The sequence below is a fragment of the Eumetopias jubatus genome, unplaced genomic scaffold (genome assembly GCF_037043125.1).
Source record: "Eumetopias jubatus isolate StellerSeaLion01/CBP00866 unplaced genomic scaffold, mEumJub1_p1.0 scaffold_4, whole genome shotgun sequence".
Taxonomy (NCBI): Eukaryota; Metazoa; Chordata; class Mammalia; order Carnivora; family Otariidae; genus Eumetopias; species Eumetopias jubatus.
The window spans coordinates 95,678,820-95,696,485 of record NW_028274810.1 but is presented as its reverse complement, the minus strand read 5'-3'; the positions used below and the strand labels follow the sequence as shown (position 1 = coordinate 95,696,485).

Here is a 17,666-nt window from a genome sequence, read left to right as displayed (position 1 = left end):
AAGACTTGGTTGGGTATGGAGGCTGATACTGAGAAGAGGTTGCCGGCAGTGGGCTGGGCTGGGAGAGGGTGACGGAGCCACGTGGTCAAGAGCATGGACCCTGGATTCAGATCCTGGCTCTGCTGCTGCATGACCCTGAACGCCTCTCCGAGCCTTCGCTTCTCCCTCGGCCAGGATAGCCATAGCGCTTCTCCCCCAGCGGCCGGGCCGACTTAGGAGTGAGTGGGCAGAAAGGGCTTCGGATGGTGGGTGCAGAGTAGGCCTGGATCCATGGTGGCTCAGATTGATCTTCTGTCCCCTCTGCCTCCAGGAACCCAACCCTGATGCTCTGACTGGTCACGCTCATTCCCTCCCACAGCAGAGCTGGCCTGGACCCCCCCCCCCACACACCCCGCGGGACTTTGACCCTCCCAGGAGGATTGGGTCCCAGGTGAGGGAGGTAACTGGTGTGTGGCCCCGCGGCAGGCAGGGCCCTGGGCTGGGACCCAGCAGGTGGCTGCCCTGGGGGTGGGCAGCTGGAGGAGCTGCTCCTTCTTCACGCTTCTCAGATGAGGAAGATTAATCATTTGTGAGGTGAGCAGGGCAGGGCTGCCCTTTGCTTCCCCCGGGGTGCGCAGGTTGGGGGCAGGGGCGGTCAAGGACTGCTGGGTCCCCTCCCTGTGGCCAAGCCACCTGGTGGACACCTGCCCTCCCCCCGCAGGACATCCCCAGCCCCTCCTCTGTCTCTGTCATGTTAGGAGCAGGGAGGCTCCGTGCCCCGGGGATGCCTGTCTGGCTAGGAGGAGTGCAGTCCTGGGCCCGAAGCCCTGCCCCAGCCTGAGCCCCACTCTGTCCCCAGCCCCAGCAGGAATCGAGACAATGGCCTCGAAGCCGGGGAAGAGGGTCGCCTCGTCTGTCTTTATCACGCTGGCCCCCCCGCGGCGAAACATGGCAGTGGCTGAGGAAGTGAAGTGGGCGTCTTGTGAGGCCTGGCCTGGCCGCCCCTGGGGGCCCCCTGCTGCCGTGAAGGCCCCCGGGGCTGGCTCGGCAGGGAGGCCCAGCCCTTGGACACCCCCTGCCAGGGCGGCAGCCACCGTGCCAGCCGTACCACCTCAGCTCTCCAACGGAGGTAAGAAGGTGAGGGGACTGGGCAGGAGGCTGGGTCAGAGGCAGCACGGAGGTGGGGAGGAAGGGGCAGGCTCTGAGCTCATTCAGGTGTCCGTTCATTCATCGAGCACCTACTGTGTGCCAGGCAGACTCAAGCCCGCCTGCCCGGGTTTGAATCCTGGCTCTTCCACTTGGCTGTGTGATGTTGGCAAGCCACGTACCCTCTCTGGCCAGTGGGCAAAGCAAGTGCAGAGGCCCTGAGGCAGGAATGGATTGGGCGCGTTGAAGGACCTCAAAGGTGGTTTATTCTCTCTCAAGCTCTGCCATTCACTTGCTGTGTGGTCTTAGGCGAGCTGGGTCTTTGCTTGGTTTCCTCCTCTGGAAAGTGGAAATTTGGTCATGGATGTGATGCACCCATCGCAGGACGGGTACACTTCATACATGGCTCTTCCTTTACCTTGAGCTTGGCTCTGCTGCCATTGTGTCGGAGAGCCTTGGAGACTCCACTCCATGGAGTCTTAGCTGTTGGTTGGGTAGAAACGAGGAAGGAGGACAACCCTGGGGCAGGGGGATGGCTTGCCTTACAGGGCACCAGGTGGAATAAGGCGGCCCAGAGACATCAAGGATGAGCCCCCGATATCCCCCGCGTGCCGAGTCGGGTGTCCTGCTGTCCTTGAGCAAGGTTAGGGTAGCCCTGTGCATCCATCACCGCAGAAACCACCTGAAGACCAATAGGAACTGCCAATTCCAGGAGGCCAGAAAAGGGCAGAAGAAGGGGCCACGTGTGTACACACGTGGGAATACACGGACATTCATGTAACATGCCTCTTCACGTGACACGACCTTGCAAACTGATCTTTCCTTCCTAACCATGCATCCCAAGAACACAACCTCCTCCAGGTGCTTCCATATAGAACCAGGACCATGAGGACCAGAATTCACCCAGCAGGATGTGTGACCCAGGGGGAAAGAATGACGTCCCTTCTGGGCAGGAGAGGGAGTCCAGGATGTATAGTGTAGATGCCCCTAATGCCAACATTTCCAGGACGTTTTCCTGGGTTATTGGAATATCAGAAGATCCCGGGAGTGTGATAACACAAGCGGACCTTCCCTGGGAGGGGGCGCCCAGCAGTGGCTGGTCAGCTGGTCTGCCATTTTGTTTTCCGATTTGGCCCGTGGGCAGAGCTCAGGGAATCTTGGGGTTCAGCCTCGCTTGAGTGAGACAAGTTCTAGGCGAGCAGCTTGGGCCTGAGTCTGGTCTGACCACAGAGCGCAGAGCAGGCCCTTGGGGCCCTGCCAGTTGCTTGGACCCATCTCGGTTGCAGGCTGTCATCTGACACCCCAGCTAGAGCTTGTCCCCTGGGGAATCCACACACATTTTTTTTTTGGCCCTTTCATCCTGACAGAGGTCCCCACCTTTCCCTCACTCCGTCCCCACTCCCCTCTAGATGCTCACGGGCACTGAGGCAGCCTCACCAACTCGCATTCAGAAGTCAGTTTTTCTCTGGGCTTCTTTTTAAAAGTCTGCTCTTCCTGCTCCTGGCCACGTGACCCTGGTTCAACTGGGGCCCTCTGCACACCTGCCTGCAGGCCTCTAGCCCCTGTCTGCCTTGAATTCCTGTCCTGGCCAGGACCGAAGGCAGAGTCCCGAGTCCCGGGCGAGGCCTGAACACTCCTGCTGTCTCTCCGTGATCCGGTTCCTGACTCACTTCAGCTCATCTGGAGCAAGGTTCTCACACTGGAGCAGCCTCAGCTCAGGAGGGGGCTTGTTCAAACACAGCCAGCCGGCCAGGCCCCACCCTGGGTGTTTCTGATTCAGCAGGTCTGCGGTGGGGCCGGAGAATTTGCATTTCTTACACATTTCCACGTAATGCCCATGCTCTGGTCTGGGGGAACTATTGTTCTAGCCCAAAGGCATTAAGCAAGTGAAGCTTGGGGAGTAGAAGCCTAGTTTTCCAAGTGTGGGCTTTCAACCAGCAGCTGCAGCTTCACCTGGGAACTTTTCAAAAATGTAAATTCTCAGGCTCTTCCCCCAAGCCTGCTGAGTCAGAAGCTCTGGGGGTGGGGCCCACCATCTGCATCTGAGCAAGCCCCCAAAGGATTCTGTGGCTTACTCACAGGTCTAGAATAATCCTCCCATCTGTACCCCCTCAGTCCTTGGGGGAAAGGGGAGGGGGCTCATTTTCTTTGCCAAATGGATAAGAAACCTCTAAGCCCAGAGACGTGCCCCAGTGAATCAGCAGGGAATGGGACCAGACCCTGGGTCTTGGGCGGGGGGGAGCAGCGGGTGGGCAGGGCCTGGGGCACCGTCCGTCTGCTTTCCATGGGTATCTAAGGCAGTCTGACCTTGTGAGGCCTGGCCTACCTTGTGCCCCAGAGATAGGAGGGGAGCAGAGGGCAGACTCAGACCAGATTCCCTGCCCTTTCTCCCTGGAGCACTATTAATAGCACTCTCCCTGCACGTGGCAGCCGACAGGATTTTCGGGGCGTGCTTCCCTCCTGACCCCCAGGCACCTCCTCCAGGGGAGCTGGGCAGCGCCTTGTTGGGACTGCCAGGAGGGGTGGCAGTTGCCGCACAGTGTAGGGAGCTGTTCCTGCACAGAGGCAGGAGCTCCGCAGATCCTCAGCCCTCCTCCCGCCCTCTGGGCCCCTCCCCTTCTGTGAACCTCTGTAAGACCTCGGCTGTCCCAGCAAGAGTTAAGCTCTCCTGGGGCGCCTGGAGCCGCCTGAGTCTCAGGTGGCTCAGGCAGGTTAAGCATCTGACTCTTGATTTTGGCTCAGGTCGTGATCCCGGGGTCCTGGGCTCTCTGCGCAGCGGGGAGTCTGCTTCTCCCTCTTCCTCTGCCTGCCACTCCCCCTGCTCCTGCTCTCTCTCTCTCTCTCTCTCTCTCTCTCAAATCCTTAAAAAAAATAGACTTAAGCTCTCCTGCACTAACCATGAAAATGATGTCATGCCAGGGTGTTTTTCTTATGTATGTACATGTGTTTGCTGTTGGGTGGCTCTTTTTTAAATTTTATTATTTTTTATTTTTTAGAGAGAGTGCGAGCTTGTGCACGAGTGGGGGAGGGGAAGGGGCAGAGGGAGAGAATCTTTTTTTTTTTAAGATTTATTTATTTATTTTAGAGAACGAGAATGAGAGAGAGAGAGAGAGAGAGTACATGAGAGGGCAGAGGGTCAGAGGGAGAAGCAGGCTCCCCGCCGAGGAGGGAACCTGATGCGGGACTCAATCCAGGGACTCCAGGATCATGACCTGAGCCGAAGGCAGTCGCTTAACTGACTGAGCCCCCCAGGTGCCCCCAGAGGGAGAGAATCTTAAGCAGGCTCCCCTCTCAGGCTCAGTGTGCAGCCTGATGTGGGGCTCCATCCCAGGAGCCTGAAATCATGACCCGAGCCAAAATCAAGAGTCAGATGCTTAACCGACTGAGCCACCCAGGCGCCCCAGGTGGTTCTTTTTAAAATTATTATTTATTAATTTTTTAAAAGATTTTATTTATTTATTTGAGAGAGAGAGAGCACACAAGCATGAGGAGGGGGAGTTGCAGAGAGAGAGAGAAAAGGAGAAGCAGACTCTCCACTGAGCAGGGACTGGGATCATGACCTGAGCGGAAGGCAGACGCTTAACCGACTGAGCCACCCAGGTCCCCCAAGTAATATTAATTTTAATGATATATATTATGCCATCCGCTACAGTAAAATGGTCATTTCAGCAGTAATTATGAAAATTATCAATGAGATATTTTAGATTCTTTTTTTCAGCCCCGAGTCTTCCAGCACATCTCGGTGTGGACCTGGATGGGTTATTTAACCAGGGTGGTGGTTCCCACACTTCGGTGGCATATTGTCACTGGGAGGGTTTCTTATGCTTTCTGTGGCCGGACACCCCCCACCCCCACCCCAGGTTCTGATTCTCCAGATCGGGGACAGACCCAGAAGGTGCATTTCTGGACATACTTCTAGGCATTGCTGCTGAGCCAGGAACCACGCTTTGAGAACCACGGCCTTAGGGGTTGAGTTTGCTTGTATTTCAACAAGGACCTTCTAGCAAGGATTTGGGGCCCTTGAGTGTCCAGGTAGGGGAGGGCTGTTATGGAGGGTTCTGACAGCTTCTGTTTTCTGAGCCCATGCCAAGTGGCCTCTCCTGTGCTAAGCCCTTCCCATCCTCACAACAGCCTGGAAAGATTGATACCCATGTTTCAACTGAGCAGACAGACCCAGAGAGGTTAAGTCTCTTGCCTAACGACACACAGCAAGTCAGCGGCAGAGCCAGAGCTAGAACCCAGGTCTGGGGGACCCTGGCCCTGAACTCTTGGCCCCCACGCTGTACGGCCTTCTGGGTAAGTGGACACCCTTTCTGCCCGCCTGCAGAGACTCAGACCAACCCTCTCTCCCCTTTTGTTTGCAGGATGTTCTCCCCCTCCTCCTACTTTGGATGGCGAGGACACACTCCCCGACCTGGACCTCCTCCCACCTCCACCGCCCTCCCCTGATGAGGAGCCTCCTGCCTCGATGGGAGCATCACTCATTTCAGACTTAGAGCACCTGCCTCCGCCCCCACCCCCACCCCAGGTACTGCCAACCCCTTGGTCTCCCCCACCCCCAGTGGAGCCCCAGGGGCCCTGGGAAGGCCGGGGAGGGGGGTGCATGGGGGGAGTCCCAGCCTTTCAGGGATTTAAGCCTGCAGGTTGCTCCTGCCTGAGGGCTGTCCCTCTTCGAAACTTTCAAGCTGGTAAAAGTTGGTCCTGTTTTTCTAGGCCCCCAGAGGAGGGGTGCCATGCCCTTTTCCCCCTGGGGTAACCCCGCTTCAGCTCTGAGAAGATATTTTTAATCCTCTGCCCTTAATAGAGGCCATTGTATTAATGGGCAGGATTCCAGGCCAGGGAAGAACGATTCTAGGAGATTCTTCAGAAGTAGACAGAAGTAACTTTGGGCCCCCGCCACTGCTGTCAACCTTCCTGCTGAGTGACATTAGGTCACTTGCTTCTCTGTGCCTCGGTTTCCTCCTCTATAAAGCGGGGCTAATTGTGCTTGGTGCCATCAGAGGAGGAGCAGAGCTGAGAGGGCTGTGTGGGGTCCCCACCTGATGACACCTCTCCTGCCCTCCCCCTATCTCCCCACAGTCCCTGGTGGAGGGGCCTCCACTCCAGCCCCAGCCTGGTTTTGCTGGGCCCGCAGGGGAGGAGCTTCTGCCTCCCCCAGAAGAACCTGTTGGCCTCCACGAGAAAGCGGCATCCACAGGTATGGACTCAGGGCCGGAAGGCTTCCAGGTGGTCTCCAGGGGCCTCACTGGACAAGCATGAGCTTCCAGGTGGGAACCAGGAGAGGGGGGGACCACCAGCACCTGTTCCCGCTCACGGTTCAGCGATGAGCCTTATAACTGTACATCAATTTTATGTTTATTGCCTAAATCTTTTTCCTTTATAACTGAAATCCATTTTTTATGCTAGGTTTTTCTTTTTTTTTTTAGATTGTATTTATTTGAGGGGGGGGTGCAGGAGGGGCAGAGGGAGAGAGAGTCTTAAGCAGACTCCTCCCTGAGCATGGAACCCGACGCAGAGCTCAATCTCATGACCCTGAGATCATGACCTGAGCCTAAATCAGGAGTCAGATGCTCCACTGACCGCGCCCCCCAACCAGGCACGCTGAGCTGAAGTCCATTTAAATATTGATCAGCAAAATGTGCTATGATAGCAAAATGCCTTGAACTTTTTCACTATTTAATTTTTTGAACACATAATGTTCTTGCGTAGACAAGATAAAAAGCACGGACAGGCATACAGTGAAAAGTCTCCCCTTTGCACCACCCGTGTGTGCCCCTCTTTCCTGCCAGATGGGCAGCCTCTGTTGTTAATGTCTCACATATCCTTCCAGACTTATTTGATGCATATGCAAGCGAATACAGATATGGGTCTGCCCTCCCGACCCTGGCCCATTTTCCCACAAACGGTAGCAAATTATGTGCAGTTCTGCACCTTGCTTCCTTTCCTTCAAACATCTCAGAGCTCGCTCCACATCTGAACGTAAAGTGGCTCCTTCTTTTTCACAGCTGTATAGTATTCCTTATCAGGGCCCTGCCATATGCATTTAGCCAGTCGCCTGTGGACGGGCACTTAGGTGGTTTCTTGCTGTGACAAATGAGGCTGAGACGAATCGTCTTGCACGTAGGTCATTTTGCCTGCGTGCAAATTTGTGAGAGAAATTTCTAGGAGAGGAAATACCGTCAAAGGGTAGGTGCATTTATAACTTTGATCTTTTTTTTTTTTTTTTTAAGATTTTATGTATTTGACAGAGAGAGACAGCGAGAGAGGGAGAGCGGGAGAGGGAGAAGCAGGCTCCCCGCGGAGCAGAGAGCCTGATGTGGGGCTCGATCCCAGGACCCCGGGATCATGACCCGAGCCAAAGGCAGCCACTTAACGACCGAGCCCCCCAGACGCCCCTATAACTTTGATCTTTTTGCCACATTGGCCTTTGGGGTCCTCTCGATCTGCATCCCCTCCCCCCCCACCCAGCAGTGTCTGAAGGCATGACCTCCCCCAGCCTCCCCAGGCCCGCGTGTTAGCCATTGACTTAGCAGCTACTAAGTGCTTACCAGGCACCAAAAGCCTTCTCTACTCCAAGGTTATAATATAATTCTCTGGCTTCTTCTAGTCTTATGGTTTCATTTTTCACACTTAGATCTTTGATACATTTGGAATTATCTGGGTATAAAGGTGTCACCATGGAGCCTCCTTTAAATTTTTACAGATGGCAACCCACTCGTCCTGATGCTGTGTCCTTTGATTTAGGCTTTTTTTTTTTATTAAAGATTTTATTTTTAAGTAATCTCTACACCGAATGTAGGGCTCAGACACAACCCTGAGATCAAGAGTCACACAGTCCACCGACTGAGCCAGCCAGGCGTCCGTCCCTGATTTAGGCTTTCAGAGGCTGCTCACGATCCTTTTTACTGCTCCTCCTAAAATGAGGCCACACTCACAACCCCGGGGGCTCGAGGCAGAGACCTGGCGCTCTAGGCTTGTCCCGTGCGGTGCCTGGGCGCGGTTCTCCCAGGCCGGGTGGCTGACATCCTGTGTCTCCTTTACCCCAGACGTCTGTGCCTTCTGCCACAAGACCGTGTCACCCCGAGAGCTGGCCGTGGAGGCCATGAAGAGGCAGTACCACGCCCAGTGCTTCACGTGCCGCACCTGCCGCTGCCAGCTAGCTGGGCAGAGCTACTACCAGAAGGACGGGCGGCCCTTCTGTGAGTCCTGCTACCAGGTAACCCCCTGCGGCTGACCTCCAGGCACCAGGCACCGTGCTGGGCACTTGGAAGGTGTCCCGTTATTTCATGCCCCACAGTTATCCTGGGAGGCAGGCCCAGTGACCCATTTCACAGATGAGGAAGTTGAGGCTCAGCGAGGGGAAGGAGCTCAGCCAAGGTGTATTAGTTTTCTGTGGCCGCTGTAACAAATCACCACAGGGCGCCTGGGTGGCTCAGTCGTTAAGCGTCTGCCTTCGGCTCAGGTCATGATCCCAGGGTCCTAGGATCGAGCCCCGTATCAGTCTGCTCCTCCCTCTCCCACTCCCCCTGCTTGTGTTCCCTCTCTCGCTGTCTCTCTCTCTGTCAAATAAATAAAATCTTTAAAAAAAAAAAAAAAACAACAAATCACCACAAACTTTAATGGCTTCAAACAGCACACATTTATTCTCTTACAGTTCTGGAGGCCGGAAGTCCCTAGGCAAGTCTGCACTCCCTCCAGAGGCTCTAGGGGACAATCTGTGTCCTTACCTTTTCCAGCTTCTGAAGCTGTGTCCCTTGCATCCCTTGGTTCCTTCGTCCACCTTCAAAATCAGCAGGGTGGCGTCCTGTGTCCTACTTCCTCCTTCTGTGTCAAGTCTCCCTCTGCCTTCCTCTTACGGGGACACCTGGAACAGCACTTAGGGCTCACCCAGGATCGTATCCCCAGGTCAAGACACTGAACTCAGTCATATTTGCCATTAAAGGTAGTCACAGGTTCCAGGGATCAGGCCCGGCCTGTCACACACGTCACACTCCAGAAGGTGGTGGAGCTGGGATTCTCCCCCAGCCCCGTCTGGCTCTGGAGCCTGCCTGTGGTCTTGCCTCTGTCACCTAAAGCCACAGGTTCTGATGCATGATCTCACAGAAATCTGTGTCACCCCTGAGTACCAGATGCAGTCTGGGAGAGCTAGTTTGGATGCCTCGATGTTAGAGTTGCTAGCACTCCGATGGCGTGGGGTGTGCAGCCCACTCCCAGACGCGTCCCCTGGCTGTCTCATGAGTTGGTAGCACCTGGCAATCTGCACTTTTAGCAAGTCTCTCAGTGATTCTGATACACACACTGCTGTTGGAAAGCCACTGATTGGAAGGGTTAGAATATTTGGAGGACTGTCTAGTAAAATCCAAACAATCTGATGACAGTCTCAACCCATCACCGAATCCAGTGAGGCACCATGGGGGCAGCAGAGGGGCCAGGCCATCCCCACCGCATCCCTCTGACCCCGTCAGATGACAGCGGGGGATAGCCTTAGCCTCTTCCCTCAGCTTACAGCCAGGCAGGAGTGAGGCACTGAGGGGAAGCAGGGGTGAGGGTGGACTGACAGCTGGAGGCAGCAGGAGGAAGACTCTAGGCAGTGTTCCAGGGAGGGAAGGGCTGCCCCCAGGACAGGGAGAGAGGGGAAAATGTTGTCCTCACCGAATGGGAGCAGAGACAAACATACCTGTCTGTCTGGATGAAATCAGGTTAAATGAACAGGAGCATAGCCAGGAAGGGAAGAGACCTGTCTAGAAGAGAAGGTGGACGGGCTGGAAGGTCTTTGCTCTGCCTCAGTAATCTCCCTCTCTCCCTCCCCCGCTTCCTCCTCCCTTCCCCCATCCCTCCCTCTTCCCCTTCCCCACCCCCTTCATCCTCCTCATTCCAGAAGGGATTTGAGGCAGCTTATAAGAATGCACAAATACCTATAGGAAACAATGTTGTACACTTAAAAATTTGCTAAGAGTGTAGATCTCATGTTAAGTGTTCTTACCACAGTGAAATTTCAGAGATTATTTAAAGAAAGCAGAAGAGAGGAAAATCAAAGTAGAAAGGGAGATGAGACCAGAGGGAAAGTTAGTACCCCAAAATATATGAATAAAAGACCCCTACAGTCATTCCTAAAAGTGGGACATGGAATTTGACTCTGAGCTTCCCAGTGGCCAAATGGAAAAGGGAAAGAGTTCTGAGGTTTATTGTCTATAAGATCAAAAGCACACCAGTTCTTCCAGGAATTCCTTTTCCTGACTCTGAGGTTTAAGAGAGATTTCTCCTATGGGCTCTAGTGGACACTGGCCTTAAGCATGTCCAAGTAACAAAAAAATGCAGTAATAGCTTCTTGACAGGATTCCTCGCTGTAAGCCCAAGATACAATGCTAGGTTCGATTCACTTTAAGCAACGGTAGAGGTTTTGGGGCAGTGGTTACAGGCTGGTTGCATGAATGGGAGCCCTTCTCCTACAGCCCTGTGCTTCTGGGCCCCTGTGGGTCACCAGCCAGAAACCCCTTTCGGCTGGGAGTGGGTACAGCCATTGGATGGCTCTGAGGCAATGTCCCTCTGTCCCAGGACACCCTGGAGAAGTGTGGCAAGTGTGGCGAGGTGGTCCGGGAGCACATCATCAGGGCCCTGGGCCGGGCCTTCCACCCCGCCTGCTTCACGTGCGTCACCTGTGCCCGGTGCATCGGGGATGAGAGCTTTGCCCTGGACAGCCAGGATGAAGTGTACTGCCTGGACGACTTCTATAGGTACGAGAGGGATCTGCGCACTGGGTGGGGCTCGGCCAGAACAGAGGCACCTGGCCTGAGCTCTAGGGGCTGGAGCAGAGCATTCCTGCAGGCTCTGGGCTCACAGAAACCCATCTGCCTCTTCCACACACCTTATATTTGACCACACACCTGCTTCTAGCAGACACTCCGGGTGCCTGCGCTGTGCCAGGCACTCCCCGTGGGTTAGGCCCTTTAATCCCCAAGCCTGGCCTGTCAGGCAGGTACTATTAAGCACTCTCTTTTACCAAATGTGGAAACTGAGGCAGGCAGCAGACAAGCCTCCCAGCTGGTACATAGGGAAGTTACGATTCAAACCCCCAGACCCCAGGAGCTCCCCTTGGAACTAGAGCCTTATGAAGCAGTAGTCCCAAGCTGGGCGTCAGACTCATGCCCCTGGGGTTGCTCACGGCCCAAGGGGAGAGACAGATGTGTCTGTTCAAAAGACAGGGAAGAAGCAGCAGCAGCAGCAGTGACCTACAATACCAGATAAACGAAATGGGGTCAGCCCCACTGAACACACAGGAACACACAGGAGATTTCTTGGCTTTCTCAAATTCAAATGTTCCCCAGTCACTTCCTTGCCTCGAGCTAATTATACCCTGGGAAGCCGGGTCTAATCACACCGGTCTCTCCCTCCGCTCCTGCCAGGAAGAAAGGCGTTTGTGGCCGTGGAATCACACGGCAACGCGTCTGACATAGCTCGGGGAGGCGAGCGAGCGCCGCCCCGGCTCCCACAGCTAATTTCTGCGGTCCTGGCCGGAGCGCCTCGAGCGTGGGTTCCCTTCCCTCTAGGAAATTCGCCCCGGTGTGCAGCATCTGTGAGAACCCCATCATCCCTCGAGACGGGAAGGATGCCTTCAAAATTGAGTGCATGGGAAGGAACTTCCATGAAAACTGCTACAGGTGTGAGGTGAGTGGGGCTGGTGAAGAGTTAGGATCGCGCTGCTGGGGGCAGGAGGGGGGGGCGCCCGGGGAGGGGGGGTGCCAGGCCTGTGCTGGGCGCGGGGACTCGGGGACGAGTCAGGGTGGGGACTCAGCTCCCAAGGGCTCACGGCCCAGGAGCAGAGACAGGTAAGAATGGAGATCATTACAAATAGAGTCTATTAATCAGAGCTCCGAGTTAATGATAAAAACCAAGCCCATCCTGCTTTCCTCAAGAAAGGGAATCTCATGCGAAGGCTGTCGTTGAGGTCATTGATGAGATCATCAGGGCTCTCTCTCCGTCTCTCGGTTCTGCCTATGTTGTGTGTTTGCTTCATTTTCTCTTCCTGGGGGGCTAGCATCCTCTGTGAGGAGAGGGATACAGGCATGGTCATCCTTCCAGTTTAGAAACCCCATCCAGGGAACCGATACCGTCTCAAGAGGGCCTCTGATTGGCCCAGCTTGGGTCACATGACCCAGTCATTCTGAGCCAATCACTGGCCGGGGGGGGGCTATGATTGACAACCCCCGGGGCCAATGAAGCAGGACCCTATGAAACCAAGAGGGGTTGCTACGAGCCTAGGTAAGAAGAAAGGGATGCTGCAGGGTGGAGGGAGGCTGACAGGGGGACGCTGCTGAAAAGCTGGTGCAGTAGCCCCTGCAGGAAATGCCCAGCACAGGGTCCCCCGCTCAGCAGCGTCCCATGCTTGCTTCAAAGCTCTGCTGTCACCGTCCTGAAATTCTTCCTCTTCGAGCAACGGGCTCTACTTTGCACTTTGCCCTGGGCTCTGCTATTATGTAGTCAGTCCTGCCTCCGTCTCCGAGGCTCCGAGTCCTCCCCTGCCTCTTCCTCCGTCACTCCCATGTTGCTGATGTGTCTTCTCTGGCGATGGTGACAAAGGTAGCAACTTTTATGGGTGCCACCTAAGTGGGGTGTCCCAGAGGAAATCTCTTAGCCAGCCAGTGAGTAATTCCAAACATTTATTTTACTTTGCACTTATTTAAACAGATGTATGGAGCCAAGAGACTGTTTGCACTCAAGTGCCAAGGGGGCTTGGTAGAGAAGTTGATATATTGCTCCATATTATGTTGTGCGTTGGCTATGGTTCAGGGTCCAGCTGATAACACATCTTACAAGAACAATGATGTCATTCAAGTGCTGTTATCACCACCCTAGCCCTCATTAAGCCCAGTGGCGATTAGCTTTTCCCTGAGCCTGGCTGGTGAGCAAACAAACCCTCCCTGCCTGCCCCTGGTCGGCTTGGCGAAGGCGACCGTGAGAGTCACCCAGGTTGCTGCTGTAAGTCAGGGCTTGGGCTCTAGCAGTTACATTTCAGAGGGGAAGGCTTGAACCACCGTGGCCCAGAACTGATTCAGGGTGCTCTTTCCCCCAAGCAGGGAAGTGGGCTCCAAAGTGCCATCTCAGATGAGGAACAATGAAAAAACTGAGCCTGAGAAAAGTGACTCCAACCCTGATCCGTCTGACCCGGTCTAGCCAGCTTAGGGCCACCCCCCCGCTCCCTCACAGACTGTGACTCGGTCGTAGTTGAGGTGTTTTCTCCCTTGATCCTAATTTAGGAGAGGTCACATGGGCCCCTTTGGGACCTGAGGTTTGGCACTTGTTATTCTCAGAATGCCAAACAAGTGGCCTTTAGGAATAGTGCTCATCCCGTCACCTTGCGCGACTTGAGGTGCAGTTGCAGGGAATAGACACACGAGGGCGCCCTTCTCCCCTGGCTGTGCTGGGTCAGGATGGCAGCCGGGACCCCAAAGTTGTCTCTGTGGGGACCAGCCCCTCTGGTCTGAGCCATGCAACTTCCAGAGGGTGCCAGCTGAACCCTGAGCCAGGTTTCTGGACATTAATTGTTCCCATTGTCACGCTCCAGCGTGTGCCCAGGTGAGGCCCCGATGAGGTGTGGGCTGTGGCGGAATGGTAAAGTGGCCAAAGTTCGCCCCCAATCCCCGTCCTCCTTAGTCCGACATCCTTTGGTGATTTGAAAAATTGGAGGTTTGTGCCAGTGTTGAAGCTGTACAGAGGAGCAAGAAAAAGACGCCTGAATTCAGGCTGGAGACCTGTCCTGTCCCAGTCCAGGACCAGCTGTACAGCCTGGGGCAAGCCTGTCTTTCTCCAAACCTCAGTTTCCCCAGCTGTGAAATGAGGGGACTGGACTAGATTCCGTTATTCACCCAGCAGATGGTTATCGCAGGCTTGTGGTGTACCAGTCTCTGGTCTAGGTGGGACCTAGCAGGAAATGGGGTTACTGCCTCGCAGAGCTTACGTTCTCAAAGGGCTGCTGCTGGGTGGTCGCTAAGGCCCTTCTAGCTCTTTCCATGATCCCTCAGTGTCCATGATTCTCCGAGTGTCTTCAGTTCTCCCCTCAGCTGACTCCTCCCTCATCACTCACACCTTCGAGTGGATGAAAGCCCCCATGTGCCTCCTCTTCCCTGACCAAGACCTGGCCCAGGTGTGTTGGGAGAATGGAAATGAGAGGCCACACTCCCGACCCTTCGGGAGCGCATTCTTTCCGTTAATTTCATCAGCAAATGCTGGGGGAGTCCCCACCCCGTGTGGGCTCTGTGCTGGCGTGCTCGGGCCTCGGGTCCATCCACTCGTGCCTTGTTTCCCGCAGGACTGCAGGATCCTCCTGTCTGTGGAGCCCACGGACCAAGGCTGCTACCCACTGAACAACCGCCTCTTCTGTAAGCCGTGCCACGTGAAGCGGAGTGCCGCAGGGTGCTGCTGAGGGCGCCCACTGGGGTTGGGGGGGGACCTTTCCTGACTCAGTTTGCCTTTCTGACCCACTCTTGCACACTTTCCTTCTGAGCCGGGACAGGGACCAGCCTGCAGCAGCTCTGCCCACCATGTCCGGGACACAGGGGCTGAGCCACCCCAGTCCCCTCCCGGCTCAGAGGTGGGCAGCTGGCAGACCGTGCTCCTCAGACTTTCCACGCCTCCTTCTAGCCTGTGGGCTCTGGAAGCCTTGCAGACCAGGAGCCTCGTGCCAAAGGTTCCCACCTCCAAGGCTCTAGCCCCTCTCGAGTGCTGGCCTTGACCCCCATTTCCATGGGTGAGTTGGAGTGAGTTCTCTAGATGACACCCCATGTCCCTGGCAATGACCCTTTAGCTGTCCCATAGGGGATTACTAAGACCAGCCCTGGCTTGCAGGACTGAGATGTTTGGGGAAACCTCCAGGGTCCCTTAAAAAGCCCTTTTCTAAAAATTTGAGATTTAAATGGTGAGAAACATTCTTTGGATTTGGGGCGAGGTGGGGATCTTGATAGGAAATGTCTCATAAACGTACAAGACTGTGGCCTAGTGGTGGCAACCTTGGACTTCTCACCTGGAGGACATGTTGTGTTGACATGGGGACCAGACCCAGGTATGAACCTGAACGGCAGGGGCAGGAGGAGAGGGTGGTATATGCCGATACACCAGGCACTCAGCCACCCGTCTGCCCTGCCTTCCGGTGCGACAGTGATTCAGCATTGACTAAGTGCCATTGAATGTTGGGGAACAGGGCCCAGGAGCTCTGAGTGTTTCTCCTACAGCCTTGACTGGGGCTGTGCCCACAAACCCCACACTTCCAGGACAGTGCTGGGGTGACCCTTCAGCCTCCCTGTTTATCCTCCCCGTGTCCCACTCAAACCCTCCAACCCAGGCTACCCTGTGACCACTGCTTCCTCAAGGCCGTACCTAGAGGATTCTTCCCTTTTAAGGAAAATCACTTTTGTTGCTTTGTAACTCCTAAGACATCTTGTAGGGCATAAACAAATTAAACAAAATGTACTTTCCTCCCTGGGGTGGTCTGGATGCACCACGCACTCCTGTGGGGATGCCCTGGGCTCCGAGTACCGGGAGGGTCTCCCTGTAGAGCCCCTTAGGGGCCTCAGAGCAGAGCCCAGCTTCCGGCTCAAAGCTTGGAGAGTGAGTCCCAAACTCCGGGCATTCACGTACCACCTCCACAATTCTTGTCGTAAACGAGGACCTCCTGTTCTCTTCTTCCTGAATATTTTCTTTGACTCAACATACTTTTTTATTTTACTTCTTTCGAACTTTAGTCTTATGCTAAACAATATATCCTACAGTCACATCTTATGTGCTAGTTATGTTTTTTCCTATTACACATGAAAATAAATGCATACCTATTAGGAGTCCGTCTGTATTCCAACTAAGATCTCACCTAGGGAAACATTGGCCTTTGGCAGCAGCTGGAAAAATGTTGGTTGAGTGTCTGTTCACTGTGGTACAAGTGTCCAGGCGGCGCCTATACCTCCTTCCCCCAAACTGGGGCTCAGCTTAGCAGATGCAGGAACTCGTGTCCAGTGACAAAGACTTGCCTGCAGCAGCCGACCCCCAGGCATGCCGGCGCACCGTTCCTGGACATAGGCCACCAGCCGCAAGGGTGGCTGCAGGGTGCCCAGAGCGGAGCCTCTGCTGTGGGAGGCCCTCGGGGTGTGCTGTCTGCACATGAACAGAAAGTCACCCTCCATGCTCACGCAGACAGCCAGGAGAGAAGCGTGCGTGGAGGAAGGAGCACTGGCCTTGGGGGTGCTCCAGACCTGGCTCTTGTCCACTCTTAGCAGTGTGGACAAGTGATCACTCCTGAGCCTTGATTTTCCTAATTTGTAAAATGGGAACAATGCTGACCTCTATCACAGAGGGTTGCTGTGGCCGAAAGAAAGAAATACCTGGCTGGTGAGGGTTCTCTCCCAGGGCTGGCTGGCAGCTCTTAGTGTTCCTCACTGGTCCTGTGATGCCCGTCGGAGACTGCTGGGGACATGCCCGCGGTGACAGCTGGGTTTCCCATGTCTGCTGCCGCACAAGAGGCCGCACGGTGCAGGGAACCGTGGGGCATCTCAGTACACAGGCGTTAGGAGAGACTCCCAGGACTCTAGGATTCCAGCTGGTATTGAGGGATTTGGGGAAGTATTTAGGGAGGTGAGGGTTTGCCCCCTGTGTGCTGTCAGGAAGCAGGGATGACAGACCGAGGGGCACGATGCATTTCTATCCAGGAGGTGGCGTGACAGCAGGGATTGGTAGTCAGGCGACAGTGGCTCACGGCAGAGGATGCTGGCCATTTTTGCCATTGGCCCAAGAGCCACTCAGCCCGGCCGGCTCCCGGCTGCCAGGGGCCACTTTGCTCTCTTAGTCACCACATTCGGTTTGGTTTGGTTTTTCCTATCATGGATACATAACCTTGCGCTGGGATTCCTCATGTTCCAGCCTATTTCTGGTTGGTTGTGTTTGGAGGGATGGTATCTGGATGAAATTCTGGAGATGCTTTTGTCTTCCAGGCTGCATGTTTCGAAATCACTCCATAAGGGGACACTTCTGGGGAGCCTTCTGCAACGTGAAATGAGCCAGTCACAAAAAGACAAATACTGTAGGATTGCACTTCTGTGAGGTACTTGGCATAGCCCAATTCACAGAGGCAGAAAGTAGAAGGGTGGTTGGTTAGGGGCTGGAGGGAGGGGCGATGGGGAGTTGTTTGATGAGTACAGACTGTCAGTTTGCAAGGCAATATGTCCTGGAAATGATTGGAGGAGGTGGTTGAACAACAGTGTGATGGTGCTTTAAAAAGAAGCCACTGAACTGGACACACGTTCAAATGTTTAGGATTTGTTTAATGTTACATATATTTTACCATTAAATATATATGTAAGTATATTTAATGCTCAGAGAGAGGGGGAGGGGCTGATAAAGTGACAAAAGGATATAGGAATCCTGAGAGATCCTCCCGATGGGGGTGCCCAGGAAGGCTGGCCATAGCTTTCTGCAAACCCAGCAGGATGCAACTCAGCCGCGGGGACTTCCTGAAAGCAGGTGCTGTGCCCAGACACTAGAGGGCAGCATGGGCTAGCGAA

General features: G+C 54.7%; 1 protein-coding gene across 1 annotated transcript; it reads left to right on the top strand.

The window, feature by feature from the left end:
* The first annotated feature begins 858 nt into the window (after positions 1 to 858).
* On the top strand, positions 859 to 15,863 carry FBLIM1 (filamin binding LIM protein 1). The gene is made up of 7 exons (XM_028108467.2): positions 859 to 1,108; positions 5,490 to 5,653; positions 6,205 to 6,322; positions 8,172 to 8,341; positions 10,681 to 10,859; positions 11,673 to 11,790; positions 14,432 to 15,863. Exons 1-7 carry the CDS (start codon positions 859 to 861, stop codon positions 14,543 to 14,545), a joined length of 1,113 nt encoding a protein of 370 aa, XP_027964268.1. The 3' UTR covers positions 14,546 to 15,863.
* Positions 15,864 to 17,666: the final 1,803 nt, after the last annotated feature.

What these genes read in the sequence shown, in the direction of transcription:
- FBLIM1 (XM_028108467.2), top strand. Translation starts at nt 859, where the DNA reads ATGGCCTCGAAGCCGGGGAAGAGGGTCGCCTCGTCTGTCTTTATCACG. An exon ending in CGAGAAAGCGGCATCCACAG is followed by an intron (nt 6,323 to 8,171) that starts GTATGGACTCAG and finishes CCTTTACCCCAG; the next exon opens with ACGTCTGTGCCTTCTGCCAC. An exon ending in TCTGTGAGTCCTGCTACCAG is followed by an intron (nt 8,342 to 10,680) that starts GTAACCCCCTGC and finishes CCTCTGTCCCAG; the next exon opens with GACACCCTGGAGAAGTGTGG.